At 44.6% G+C, this 14534-nt stretch overlaps 1 protein-coding gene across 5 annotated transcripts in view; it reads left to right on the top strand.

The window, feature by feature from the left end:
* The first annotated feature begins 835 nt into the window (after window positions 1-835).
* Window positions 836-14534, top strand: part of DIP2C (disco interacting protein 2 homolog C) — a 317560-nt gene continuing 303861 nt past the window's right edge. For all 5 annotated transcript variants that reach the window (XM_082298372.1, XM_082298371.1, XM_082298369.1 and 2 more), the window contains exon 1: window positions 836-1142. In XM_082298372.1, coding sequence (XP_082154498.1) covers window positions 1058-1142 — 85 coding nt within the window. In that variant the 5' untranslated portion in view covers window positions 836-1057. The remainder of the gene's footprint in view (window positions 1143-14534) is intronic.

Here is a 14534-nt window from a genome sequence, read left to right as displayed (position 1 = left end):
CTGGCTCAGCGTCAGCTGGTACACGTGTCAACTTTGTTCTTTTTCATCATATTAAATTTGCTACTATTCATGGCAACATGCACCCATGGTTTAGTGATATACACACCAGAATTGCCACGGCTTGTTTGGAATAGAATAGAATTAGGATTAGAATAGAATAGAATAGAATAGAATATTTTGGATTGGGAAAGACCCCTGAGATCATAGAGTCCCACTGTTAACCTGACACTACGTAGTCCTCCACTGGCTGTATGCAGAGAACAGGAGTGCAAATAGGGGTAGGCTGGAAGTTGTTCGGCAGGTGGGGAAGGAAAAAGGGGCACAGGGCGTCGGAGTCGAATCTCCGCCTGCCTCGAGCACATCACTCCTTCCCCGCCTTCATCGGCAAAACGGGGACCTGCAGTCCCTCTCCTGGGAGGCGGGCGGAGCGCAGGCGGGCGCAGCCCCGCTCGCCCGGAGCCCCGGCCCCGCTCGCCCCGGCGGCAGCGGCGGCCCCGGTGGGGCGGGCGGGGCCCGAGCGGCGCGGGGCGCCCCCTGCAGGCGGCGGCGGGGCCCGCGGTCACGTGGATGTGACAGCGGCAGTGCCCGGCCAGCCCCAGTCGCGGCAGCGGCACCGCAGCGCCAGCGCCGCCGCCAGCCCGAGCCGGGCGGGGACAGCGGGGCCGGGGCCGGGGCGAGGCCAGGGGGGAGCCGCCGCCGCGGTGCCGGGCGGCGGCGGGCGGGGGGTGGGCCGGGCGCGGCGAGGAGCCGATGCGGAGCGATCGCGGGCGGGCGGCGGGAGCAGCCATGGCGGGGCCCCGCTGAAGGAGGCGGCGAAGGAGGAGGAGGAGGAGGAGAGGGGAGGAGAGGAGAAACCTCCGCATTCCCTCCCTCCGCGCCCCGTCCCCCCGCGCGGACCGCCCGCCCGCCCGCCTCCCCCCTGCATGCCCGGCTGAGACCGCGGGGAGGACTCAGCCACCCGCCGCGGCCCCGCCGCCTTCCCGCGCCCCGCCAGCCGCGGACAAAGGGGGAGAGCGGGCAGCCAGAGGAGGGGAGAGCCCGTCCCCACCGCGCGAGCATGGCGGACCGCAGCCTGGAGAGCGTGTCCCTGCCGCTGGAGGTGCGGGCCCGGCTGGCCGAGCTGGAGCTGGAGCTCTCCGAAGGTAAAGGCGCGGCGGGGCGGGCGGCGGTGGGCGCGGGCGGCGCGGCAGCGGCGCGGCACCCCCGGCCCGCTCCCCCATCGCACACCCTCCGCCCTGCGGCCCTGCGGTGCCGGCCCCGGCCCGATGGCGCTCGGGGGGCTCCCTTGACGGCCCCTGCCTCTGGCGGGGAACGCGGCGCGGGGGTTTTGTTCTACCTGCGAGCCCCCCGCGCTCCGCCGCGGCGCGGGCGGGGGCGGCAGGGGGGCTCTGGCGGCGGGGCTTGGCCGCGCACGCGGTGGTGCGGGAGCTGGAAAAATCCGTAGGGATGCCTTGGAGGGGCTCTTGCCCTACCAGGGAAACGCAGCTTCACGGAAACGTGCCGTGTACCTGCGTGGCCGCATCGAGAGACTCCCCCGGAGTCCACGCAGCGTGTGTGTGTCGGCTGCAACAAAACACCCCCTGATAAGGTCGTTTTGGACAATACCAGTGAAGTCACTCAGACGAAACGATATATATTTTTTATAATTGCGGGATTTTTTTGAAATGTATAATTGAAAGCTTGTGGTGGCTTCTTGGCGTGGTTGGTTGTGATGCTCCGCCGGTCCCCGGGCTGGGAAGGCGCGCACGCAGCCCGAGCTGTTGCCGTGGCAGGGAGGATGAGCAGGAGCCCCAGCCCGCCCTCCTCTCCGCAGCCCGGCTCCCGCTCCCCGCTTCCATGTGTGTCAGCGCCCGGGCAGGAGCGAGAGGCAGGCAGCGAGGAGTGCCTGTCAGTGTCCTCGCTGATGGGCACTGAGCGACCAGCGTCGTGGAGGCGATTTTAGTGTATCAGATGTAATCGGTGCCTCCCGGAGGAAGAGAGTGGGGAGTATTTATTTATATATACCGATGCTAGCGTTGGCTCTTTCCTGAAATGCAAATCTGCTATTAGCTGCCCCCTCTTTTTTGGTTTTTTTAATAATATCCCCAAATATCAGGGTTCATTCACCACCAAGAGGCTACAGCATTTCATAGAAGGGACAAATGACCCAGCGTGTCCCAAATTAGTTATTGGAAGTGGTCGATATATTGAGCTGGCTGTCTGTCTTCTGTCTTTTTGTAACGGTTTGTAAGGGCTCCGAGCCAGAAAGTAAAATGCGCTGGAGCCAGTTTCATCAGCAGGGAGGAGCTGATGTTGACATTGTATTTTCCTTTTAACGCTTTGAGGGTGAAGAGAATGAGCTACTGAGATTGCTTGTGGCTCCCATTTCTGTGCCTCTCCCTCCCTGAGGGTGCCCTGTAAACTTGAAGTAAGATGAGTTAAATACAATATTGCCTTTCTGTGATGCACTGCCAGTCCATTGGCCCTCATCTGTGGTAGTGAGGGTGGGAAGAGCCGTTTATATCATGGTACATGTAATGTTGTCGCTTTATGCAGAAAATGCTTCTTGGTGTGTGTCACATCATTGTCTACACACCAATGAGATACTAATTAAAACAGCTGTTAGTAAATGCTTATAAAAAACCCCAAATCAAACAGGCATAGACCTTCAGTAAATATGCTAATGCAGTGTACCAAAGTTGTAATACAGTTTTACGGTGCAGTTTCTGTTGCTGTAAGCATAATCCAAGAAAGCTCTGAGGAAGTGGGACATGGTTTGAAATTGGGCATCTGTATCTGCACTGCTGTAAATTCCCTGCAGCTAGATCTGGAATGAGTTTAGCCCACTGACAATATCTTTCCTTATTTAACTGGTGTTACACCCGGCGGATGGGGTGGCTCATGTGTTCTGACTGTGGCAGCCTAAAGGATCAGTTGGAACTGGGAGGCAGGTAAAGGACAGGCAACATCACATTTTCTTTGTCTTCCCCCAGGCTGCTTTTGGTGTGTTCTTAGTCAAGTACATGACAGTGTTCAGTGCCTGAGAAAATGAAATAATTTACTGCTTAAAGCTCCTACCTTTAGGCAAGTTGCAACTCCTGGACTGTTCTCAAAATTAGTCCCTACCGAGAGTGGGATCAGTAATTTGTACAGTTTTATTGTGCTGTAGAAGTCTTCTCATACTCTGGTCATGCTACTCTTGAGTTAGATGGTTTTCAAGGCAACTTTGTGTCTCTTTACACCCTGAGCGTGCAGTATTTTATGCTTGTGCTTTGCTCGAGCGTAATGAGCCGAACCACTGCCTTCATTCACTGAGATACATTTAGGCAAGTCCATAAAAGTTCACAAGATTGAGGTTTTAACACGTGTTCTGCTCATGATGTGTTAGGGTGTCTCTGCTGCCTTTGTGAAGCAGGAGACTTTTGAAGGCAATAGGCAACTGCATGCTTAAATATGTATTTGGGTCTCATCGATAACATTGGAAGCAGAGTGACTGCTGTAATTTATGCCCCTTTTAAAGTGCTTTCCCGAGTCTGACTTGCTAGGAAGATATTTTTTCAAGTGCTGCATTTCTGAAACGTATTTGTTGTATTGAGTGTGAGGTTTTTTATTTTTGCGTGCTGTGGGTCTTAGGGCTGCTGCTTCCACCCAAGCCACGTAGTTCTCCGGTGCCAAATCCTGCTATGGACAGTGAAGCTTTAGGAACAGCTTCTGAAAGAGAGCTGCTGCTTTGTAGGAGAGAGAGGAGCACCAGCAGGATTATTGCGTGGTTATTCCTCGGCTGTGAGCTAAAGCTGTCTCCTTCCTAGCTCTAGGAAGTGTGATAGCGTGGGTCCTACCCACGCAGTGCATCTTGAAACTGAACATAAGATAGCTGGCGTCCCTGTGCCCAGACCTGGTTACTGTGCCACTAGCACAGCAGGCACTGTGCAGGTGTTGTAATCACAGTCCTCACTGGTAGTCATCATCACACATTTCAATTTGGCCGTGGTATTTTTCCCCCCCCCGGTGTAGCCAAAATCTGAGTTCCTTGTTCAGCTGCACATTCGCACTCGGCATAGCCTCACTGGCAGCAGGGATGTGGCAGGAGAGCCTCAGGAAGTGTCTTCTGGGCAGATAGCACGTGCTTTGTAACCCATGGAGCAAAGTGCCTTTTTTTATTTTAAAGCAGCTGGCACTGCTTGTTTGTTGAAAGGGAGGAGGAAGGTCAAGAAGGCATTTAATGGTGCTCTGCAAAGTTTGTCTCTGTGACAATAGTAACCTGTTGGTTATTGTGGGCAAGCCACATGCCTTCCACCTCCCCTTTGCTGTGGTCTGAATAGGCTTTTTTTTTGGTTCAAACAATGCTATTTAAAAGGTACTATGGATGCAAACGAGAATAACCATGTTAGATTTTATTAGTTTCTTTAGTATGGCTTGGAAGGTGAAGATCAGCCAGCTCAGAAATGCTTGGCAGGTTCCTCTGTGTCTGTGTGCAGGTTGCCTGCCCCACAAGGAGCGAGTGCCAGAGGTAGCCTGGCACTCTGAAGAGTGTTGAGAATGACGTTCACGGTGATGTGGTGGTGTGTAGTGTTATATATGTTCAGCTTAAAGCATCAACAGCACACTTCTTGTGGGTGTTTTCACTTCATTTTGGGAAGGGGAAATTGCTACTGTGCTTCTCAGGACATACGGTCTCAACAGCACTTTAAATTTTATAAATATTGGAAGTTGTGGAATCATCCTTGATCCCAGATGTTCTGGAGACATTTGATGTGTTTGAGTGAATGTGCTTGATGCTGGTATGTTACATACATGTTCTTTGACACTCTGGTAGTTTCCCTGAGCTACTAAAGCTTGCATTGAGCAGAAGTAGCCCTTCTAGGCTGATGCAATCAACATGTCACTCTGCAGTAGCTGTTCTTCAGGGCTGCTTAGGATTTTACGAGGTTTTAGTTTTCTAACGATGTATAAAATTGTACTGGGTAGAAGTAGATGAATCATCCTGTTTTTTAGAATAGCTTGGGGGCTGTTAACTGAAGAACTGATTAAATAAAACCAGGAGTCCTGAAATGTGCTGTCTTATTAAAAAAAAAAAAGTAATTCTACAACCCCTCCATTCTTAAAAATACTTAAGAATTAAAAAAATGCCCCCTCCTCCTTTTCTCATTTTGCCCTCAATTTAAGGGTGTACAAGGTTAAATTGCCCTTCCAATTATTTTGTGAACCAAAATTAATTGGAGAAAGATGCTCTATATTTCTTCCAGTATTTTATCCAAGTGCCAGATAACATAGCAGAAACACTTAAAGAACCACAGACACCGCATGGAAAATGTGAAAACCATCCTGTTCAGAAACTATTCTCCCTAAATTCCTTATTATACTTCCAGTCCTCCTTCTTTTTAAACATGTGAGGTATAGCAGGTTTCTTGTTTTGAAAGTCTCAACTTTTCTCCAAAGAACACTTTCAAAAATAGTCTCTGCAGATCTTTAATAAGTGATTACTTATTCCCAAAGGCTCTGGACATGCAGTCACCTAATTAATTTGGTCCTCTGCTTTCACTGTATTGACTGGCTCAATTATATTTGGTAATATTGCTTGGGTTGATTGAGTTACTCTCTGGCCAGGTTTATTATTTTATTAGGTATTACTTATGTCTTTTGTTGTCTGCATGTAGTTGCTGGGTTGGGACCAGAGATGTGTAGTTAACTTCTCCAGTTATTATTTCTCCCTAACATTTGCCAGCTGACTCCTCACTCGCAGAGAGGTTTTAAAGTGTGAAAATTTCAATAACTAGCACACCTCTGTGATTTGGGACACAAAGTCATCCTTTTAATTCACTCCTTGAGAGATAGTGCTCTGCTTAGCAAGTGAGTATCACCTGTGAAATGACAGAGTGTTAATACTTCCTGAGTTTAGGTGAGAAATGAACTAAGAAATTCAATACTCACATTTACTTCTCGTTGTTTTTTGAGCTGTTAGGATGCAGCTGACTCATGTCAGTTATTTTTTCTGACACAAAGAGGACTAATTTACGCAAAACACATAAGGCTGAAATTTTCATGTAAGTTATATGGAAGACTAGGGCTTTAAGAAAATATACTGGATATCATGTGAATTATGATGAAATCAAGAGCACTGTCAACAGAAACCTTTTTTTGTAAGATGAAGCTCCTCTCATCAGCTATTTTGATCATGCTCAAGTTGGAGAGGGACAATAACTTGATGATTTTAAAAAACAGATTCAATTCATTAATGAGTTAACCATTTGTATTTTAAGCCACTGGAATTTGAAGGATTCCTTTTTTAATTTAAAATATTTTTTATTTGCCTCTTTCACTGTGCTATTTGGACTTAAGGGCTTTTAGTGGGTGTCAAAAGAATTCTCAGCCATTCATTCAGTTGAAGTACATGGTAATGCCTTGTAAAACAGTCTATGCAAATCTCCAGGATGTTCCCAGAACAGCTGTCCTGAAGGCATGCTGTAAATATACCTTTACTGCCAGCTGATGTTGAGCAGCACTGATGCCCAAGGGTTACACTTAATAGATCATGCAGATGATCTTTACTGTATTACACAACTGACATACTCTAAACACTTTTCCCAGGGATGTGTGAAAGTTGCCAAGGGGGTGTCAGTTTTATAGGCAAAGCGGGGAGTAAGCAATGTGTTTCTAATGAGAACACACACTGCAAGGAGCTGCCCTTTGCAGCTCTAGGGTACGTCTGTGTGGTTGGGCTGCACAGAGCAGGGAGCAGGAGCCAGCACTGCTTCCCTTTGCCAAACCTGTGTACACCTATGGCTTCGAGTCAATGTGCTGCCTTTCCCTGGAAGGGTGTTGACCTGCCTTTGCTATCCGTCAGAAGGGGAATGCAGTCATTCTCATTCCAGCAAACCAAATATCCTTTGGTATCAGAGGAATTCAGGTTTAGCACACCTCTTCCCTTTGTATTTAATTTTTCTCCAGTTAAAGCATTTGCATGCCGTATTAAAGCAGAGATAATAAACTAATTTTTGATGCAGGGTTTGGATTAGGAACAGCAAAAAGATCACTATTTCTCTGAAGGGATATCAGCAGATTCCTTTAGGTCTTCCTAGCTCTGAATGGATGTTTGTGGTATCGTATAGAGAATCCTAAATGTACCATAGCTCTCCTATACTTAAAAATGCATTGACTGCGCCTTAATTTTTTAAGAGGCTATTTGTATAACGCGTCAAGCAGGACATATAATTTTTTAAAAATAACTGCTTTAATTCCCCAGCAACTGTCAGACAAGATGAGTCACTGCAGTGTAAGAATTCACCACAGCGCATCACAGATTTGACACAAACTCTTAATCCATGTAAAATTATGCATGTATATTCCCCTATCTTCCCAGTGGGTGAGCTTCATTTTTGCCAAACTCATGATGATCCTATTCTGCCTTCTTTCTTCCCCAGCCTCCTTTTTTTTCCCCCCTTTTCTTCTTGAGAACCTCCTTGCAGTCAGTAGCCACAGCACGGGGTCTGGATGGAGCAGTCTTTTCCTGGCTTATGAAGAGCCCTTCCTGATTGCTAACCACAGCTCCTGGTTCTCTCCCTGACTGTGGTGGTGCGGGGGCATTTCCAAAACATGATTGCTCTCTGCAGAATTCTGGTCTTTCCCTGTATTACTAGGATAAACATACACTAAAAAATGGGAACTGGTTTTATTTAACTCCACTTGGTGCAGTGCATTGGAGAATTGCTCATTTTAGACCTGTGTAAATCAATAATTTTTTTTGGTTTTTTTTCTGCCCAGTAATCTTAGCTAGGGCTTCTAATTGCTAGCCAGTATTATTTATCACTAGGATTAAGTACAACTTCAAAACAGGTATAAAACATACTGGGGACACCATCATATTCTGCAATAAACCAGCAAATATAGGAGTAGAAATACTTAAAGCAATACAGCTTGAGACAGATGCTGGGAGGACCGTGGCCATGGCTTTAGCGGGAGCCTCTTGCCACAGAAGAGGAGGTTTCTGCCTTAAAGCCGTGTGAAATCCTAGCAGGGCTCTCTGTGCATGGCTCTCAGGGGATGGAGGGAGGTGCTTCTTGCAGTCCCTTTTTGGAGAGCAGGGTCATTTGCTGGTTCCTGGCAGTTTGGTAGGCGTAGTCTATTTGACGCATAACCTGCAGTGCGTAGAGCGGCATCGAGTGCTGGGGTGTGGATAATTCCACATTATTTTACAACACAAGTTGATGTTGAAAAGTATATGATGTCTCAGTGATCTCTTTTTAAGACTATTGTGTTAAGTGGTTGGATAACTAGAGAAAGGACTCTCACGAAGGATCTTGATAACTTGGAAGAGAAGGTGTTTCCTCTGACTTTTGATGGGGCTGTTTGATTTCCAAAGACTGGATCATACATATACTGTCATTTAGGATGCTTGAGGGGATTTTTGCTTTTATGTGCATGGCTGGGTCTGCAGAATGGTGGCACTGGAGGGGACAGAGGGATTCTACAAGTGTTGTCTGCTTATGTAAGTAAAAATGGATGTTAGGACTTGTTTGGTCCTATTTCTTTCTGGATCCAGAGTCCATATCTCCAAACTGTGACATCTGCAGTTTCTTCATTCAAATCTTGGCTTGCTCTGTATGTAGGATTAAAATATCAAAAAAAGATCTTGTAAGCCTGGTCTGGTAAGAGCTGCTCAGAAGCCAGAAAAATGTTTCTTAATGAACTCTGTGACAAATACTGAAGTGTAAGTAATGGAGCCTGATTTTTCACTGGTAGGCTGGTGGTTGAAAGTTTGCCTAGACCAGCAAAAGTTCAGAGACTTTTGGATGGTGTAGGGACCCAAACAAACTCTTTTTCCTACTGTGTGGATGTCCATGTGTCCATAAACAGCCTGGCAAAATAGAGAGACCGTAGCAACAGTCTCCTGAGAGAAAGCAGCCCTGGACTATTCCATCTGCGTGGACCCTCCAGAAGGAGCTAGGTGTTCACAGGATGGCCACAGGGCTCTTGCATCTATCACTGCCATTAATGGGAAAACAGGCCCACCTGGTCTTTGGACTTCTCGTATCGCACTACAGAACCGTTCTGGAATTGTACAGAAAATTTCCTTCTGGTAATAGCGAATAATAAAACTTCACCTTTTTTCTTTTGAGGGGATATCTTTAGTTGTATTAAGTCATATTTTTTGTTGTTATAATTGCAAGGAGAATGAGCAGAATTTAGAATTTTGTGTGTCATGCCTCTTGTCCTTATTGAAAGAGATATTCAAATAATCAAGTATTTTTGGTGAATAATTGAACAATTATAATTGTCATTGTGGTGACATGCAAGCAGTTCAAATTTAGTGAAGAATCTTGAAATAAAAATTGTGTTTGAAATGCTAGATTTCTTTGACAGATGCCTGAGGATGAACAAACAACATTTACCTAGTGAAACACCACAGTGTAGGAATATCCCTGCTCTTTCCTGAGTGATGATAATGGCAAACCCCCTTGCTGAATTTGCTGGAAGAGCTTCGTTTCATTTGCTATATTTTTTTAGTCTGAAAAAATAATGATTATATTCTCTAGAAAATGCTGTAGGTTTTCTGAGTGTTGTGAAATGAAGGGTTAACCTTTTTTAGGAAAAAGTGCTGTTGGGCTGTGAGTGATTTGTACTTGTGAGAGGGAAAATAACAGGCAGTACTTTTAATTTACTCTACTTTAAATTGGCTCCATGTTGTAATAGAAAAAAGTTGATTTGTTGTGTTGAGAAACAATGGGACTATCAGCAGGTAAATTTAATCTTTTTTTTTCTAATGATGAAAAAAGTCTTGTGTTTTATGTTTATGAATTTTATGCTGTTAAAGTTTGACACATCCCAGTCACAAGGTTATATCCATGTCTCTTACAAACTGACTGACTCTTACAAGCTGACTTCAGTCATCTGAGTATCCATACCACAGACTTGGGAGAATTGGACAAGCAGTTCAGAAGAGATCTGGAGGAGTGACCAAGAATAGAGGCTTGGACTCTGAGGGTTAAAGCAGTCTTAATAAACACTGTTTACCAGGAGAAAAATTGGAGTTTATTTTGATTGTTTGAGAAGCCTTGTGTTGGGGATGGAGGAATACTTTCTCGTACCGCAAAGCATTAGCAGTCCAAAACACGAGAAGATTGAACTCCTAGGAATGGAAATTAGACAAATGGAGGTTGAAGATAAGACAGAAAATATTAATAATGCTAGATAAACACCGAAACGCTTGCATAGAAGAAAAGACTCAACAGCTTTCTAAAAAAAAAATCTACCCACAAGCAGAACTGATGGAAGGCTCCTTCCTAAGACATAATAAATGTAAGAAGTTTGTGTGTACATAGGTATGTAAACCACAGAAGCTACCCTTGACCAGAAATATACTGGTTTAAGTACTTTTGTAGTGGCATTTTATAAATGTTTTAGTCCAATATTATGATATATGTTTTCCTGGTAACTCCAAAAGGCACTGCAACGTCTTAGAATTTCAGGTTTAGTATGTTTTCAGTATTTTACTAGAGATGACTTGACATTTACTTGCAGGAGTAATTTGTTTTAAGTCAATATTGAACACTGTAAGGATGTGCATACATTACAGTTTGAGAGGGTATCAAAGGCAGCCGCTGTGATAATACTTGCTTAAATACTGGCTACTCATATATTTGCCTGTAGCTCAGGGGACTTCTGTATAAGCAAGAAGTGGCAGAAAAATAACATTTTTAAAAGCTAAAGTTTGTTGTACTTTGCTTAATCATTGGTTTTTATGTAAAGGTATTGTCCATTGTAATAATTTGGATAAAAAATAAGAAACTACTCACTTCCTCTGAAGATTAATTCTTCTTGCATTCTATTCCTAGGGTTGCTGTTTGATCTGATGTCTTTGCTTCTGCCTCAGTGGCTGACTGTGGTAACTTGTATTTGCTCTTCATTGCAGTGATAGGTGAAGGGTGTAGGAACAGCAAAAGTGACTCTGTGCCTTTGTGCTGGCACCTGAACGTCTGTGTTTTGTTTATTGGGAGTTTCACAAAGCTGGTATCTTTGACCTCCAGCAGTTACTTCTGGAGCAAGGTGAAACAGAAAACGTATTCCTTTGTTTGTAGTGGGAGAAGATATTTGCTGTGGCTTAGCCCTGACACTGTTCTTCTTGAGCACAATCATGCTGTGGCTGGTAGTGTCTGCTGGTGGTGCTTCTGAGGAAGATGAGGGCTCCTGGCAAGTCTGATATTTCTTCCTTGGCTTTGAAGGTCAGCTTCCTGTCTGTTTTTTGTTCTACAAAAGATGCAGTGTGGCCGAGCCAGGTGACTGGGGTCACCTTGTGAAAAGTGAGGAAGCTGTGTGTGGGATACATTGAGCCAGAAATAGGCACAGCGATGTTAAATTTCATCTTTGACTGCTGGACCTTTCAGAGACATTTGGTAACTTGTGGAAACCTAGGCTGTTAGGGCTTTCTCTCCATAGGATACCTTTCAAATGAGTATAGGAAGCTTGGACCCTTTCTCATCAGTGCCAGTTTTTCTCTCCTGGGAGGAATCCTAGCTGGTTCATACACCAACTCTTTGTACTATTCAAGAAATACTCTGGGCTCTTTTCTGTCCTGAAGATCATCCAAAAACCACAGCATCTCTGAAACATAAAGTCCTCTTCCTCTCTGATGCTATTAGTCATTCCTTGGTGCTGGTCTGGCTTTGGCTGACCTGTGAAGTGCTTTCCTGTGTTTTTTGATAAGGTAATATCACCTGCAATGTTTCGTCTATTGCACATCATTCAAAATGTGAAATTGCACATGTATGTTTCTTCAAATGCACATTGGCTCTTCAGTATTGTAATTGGTTACTTCTGGTAAATAACAAATATAGTTTCAGATTTGACTTTCTTTATGAGCCATTCCAGTGCTGGATATATGCTAGAAATAATTGCACGCCTCATCTGCCAACTTGATTCTTTGTACCTTCTTAGGGCCAAAGCAAATTGAGTATTTAGGACTAGATTAGACTGAAATTGGGAAGAAGAAGCCACCTCTTCTTTAGAGTGAGCTTTCAAAGCATGAACAGCTTTGTGTTCTGAATTTTAGTGGTTTTTTACTCTGTAATAAATCTGCTCTAACTCAGACATCCAAAGAAGTCTCCCCTGACTTTTCCCTAGAATAAAAGGTTCGTTTTGCTAATGGGGATCTTGTAAAACGTGATAGCATCTACCAGCTACCATTTTCAAACTACCTAAATGTCTTACTTAAGTACTAGTGAAACATATTATGTATCCTTGTCCCTCAAAAATTGCTCATATAGTTGTGTTAGAGTTAAGAGAGGATAAAGCATCAAAGTGGCTACATCCTTCTGAAATACTGTGGCACCTGTTCTTCTCCAGGCTCCTTTTGAGAATATAGTATGACTGTTGTCATGGACTGGGTTACCCACCTCACTGGTTTCTGCATTCCACCCCTGAGCCCAGCATGGACAATAAAGCAAGCACACCTCACAGAGCTGAGTTCCTAGGAGAGCACAGTAGGAATTAAAATAAAATTACAATAGGAATTACAGACGAAAGGTGATTGAAGTCTCCCCAAAATAGCAGTGTGGAAGTACTTCCAATGTACAGGCTGAAGCTTCATTTTCAGGGGCTCGAATAAGGAGGGAGTATAAGTTTTTCCAAAATAAATTCTTGTATTTATTTTTTCACTCAGAATGAAGTCCAGTTCACCTAAAAATAAATGGCAAAAGCTATGCTGGCATCAGGACTGCACTAATGGATGTACTTCCCTTAAAGCTATGTCTGTGAATAGTCAGAAGCAGTCTGTGATATTTAAGGATCTGTGCTCGGGTGTGTGGCAGAAAGAAACAGATACTTTTTCTTCACTTTGTGTGTAGTCATTGGTGGTACTATGAGAACATTTTGTGTTTGGGACAGAGCAGTTACTTATATGGAGCAACAGGCAATGATGTACTCCCAGTGGAAAGATGGGGACCTCATTCAGGCCTGGGAAACCAGTCCATATTTAGAGAATTTGTTACCTGTTTGCTGGAAGGCACTCGTAGCATTTCTGGTCCTTTGTGAAAGGTAATACATGGTTGGTATCACCTGTTTCTGTGTGACAGAGAGAGAAAGCCAGCATATGTGCCTTTTACTTTTGCTTTTAGCTTCTTTTCACCTTTCTGTCTGTTTTCCCCCCATTGCTTACTTTCTGACTTTCTTCTCTCTAAAGGCATCTGGCTGTGGTGTGGCCTGTCGGGGTCATTCGACCATCCTGCCCCACCTTCCTTGGTCATCTCTCTTTTCACCACTACTTAAACAGTAGACTTGGTGCAGGATCACCACGTAGGTAATTCATGTGATGCCCCTTTTTGCAACTGCTTCTTTTTTTCACATGTGAAAGATTGCTCTTGAGGCATGTCAGGGCCAACATGTTGCAAACTGAAATCTTTTATTCTTAAGTTGATTTCAAGCAAATTTTTGTCTTGGAGTAACAAACTTGTTAACTGCTGAAACTCACAGTCTGTAGAGACACTAATTTAGTTATGTGTTCTGTTAGTCATGCTTGATGTTTGCTTTTTTGGTTATTGATGTTTAGTTCTACTTTGTCATGTTTGCTTAGAGCTAGATTTGGATATCCTCCATGCAGTGCAAGGCATTTATGGAAAATGTGCATCTTAAATTTCTTGAAATCTGATCTGGAGCTAAGTCATGACATCTATTTTCCATCTAAAAATGCATTTATTTTAATTATATACCCATTCAGTGTGGGTGGGGTTTTTTTCCCCTCAATTCATGTGGAACCCACACTAAGCAAAAATACAGCTAATAGAGCCTAAGATTGTAAAGAAACTACTTGCAAAGAGCTGGCAATGCTGTCTACATGATGAAAGTAATTTGAATTGTTCAGGCATAAAACATGGATTAGAAACTGTATCTTCAAATCATCTTTGCATATTTATGAGTACACCTGTTATATAAGCAGTGGAAAGTGCTGAGATTCCTCCAGCCCTCTGCCACGGTATGCAGGGTGAAGGAAAACAAGATCATTTGTCAGTTTAAGTCTTTCAGATCCAAAGTGGAGCCTTATCTGCCTAATAGCCTAATACCAGAGAAAGATACTGTTTGTGTTCAGCAGGGCTGTGTTCATGTGACTGTCAGGGGCTGAATTACTGCTCCCAGTGCTATATAAAGATTCCTGCTCCCACCCTGCCCCTCCCCGGCACTGTCATTTAGCACAATGTGCAGCATGGCTGTAATACATCCCTGACATACTGAAGCGTGTCTCCTTTCACACTTGTATGTGGAAAAGAAGAAAAAAAAATAAAGGGCCTTCTTCTTGGCTTCTGTTAACTTCCTAGCTGTGGAGGGTTCAGTGCCAACTGGGGCAGAGTCATGTTACTTGCACCTATTTTCCAGCACCAGGCCTATATTGAGGGGAAGAGTTGGGTTGTGTGATCGCTGTATCCTGCACCTCTTCTCTGCTCAGTGCAAGTGCTGTGCCCAGTTTAGCCTTTGGTGTTAATATGAGTACCCACAAAATACAGCTTCCTGGGGACCCAGACTTGGAGCAACAGGAGTGAGGGTGCTATATGATGTGGTGTGAAGCTGGA

Source organism: Coloeus monedula (assembly GCF_965178545.1).
Source record: "Coloeus monedula genome assembly, chromosome: 1".
Lineage (NCBI taxonomy): Eukaryota > Metazoa > Chordata > Aves > Passeriformes > Corvidae > Coloeus > Coloeus monedula.
Note: the sequence above shows the minus strand (reverse complement) of the source record. Positions and strands in the feature narration are given on the sequence as shown.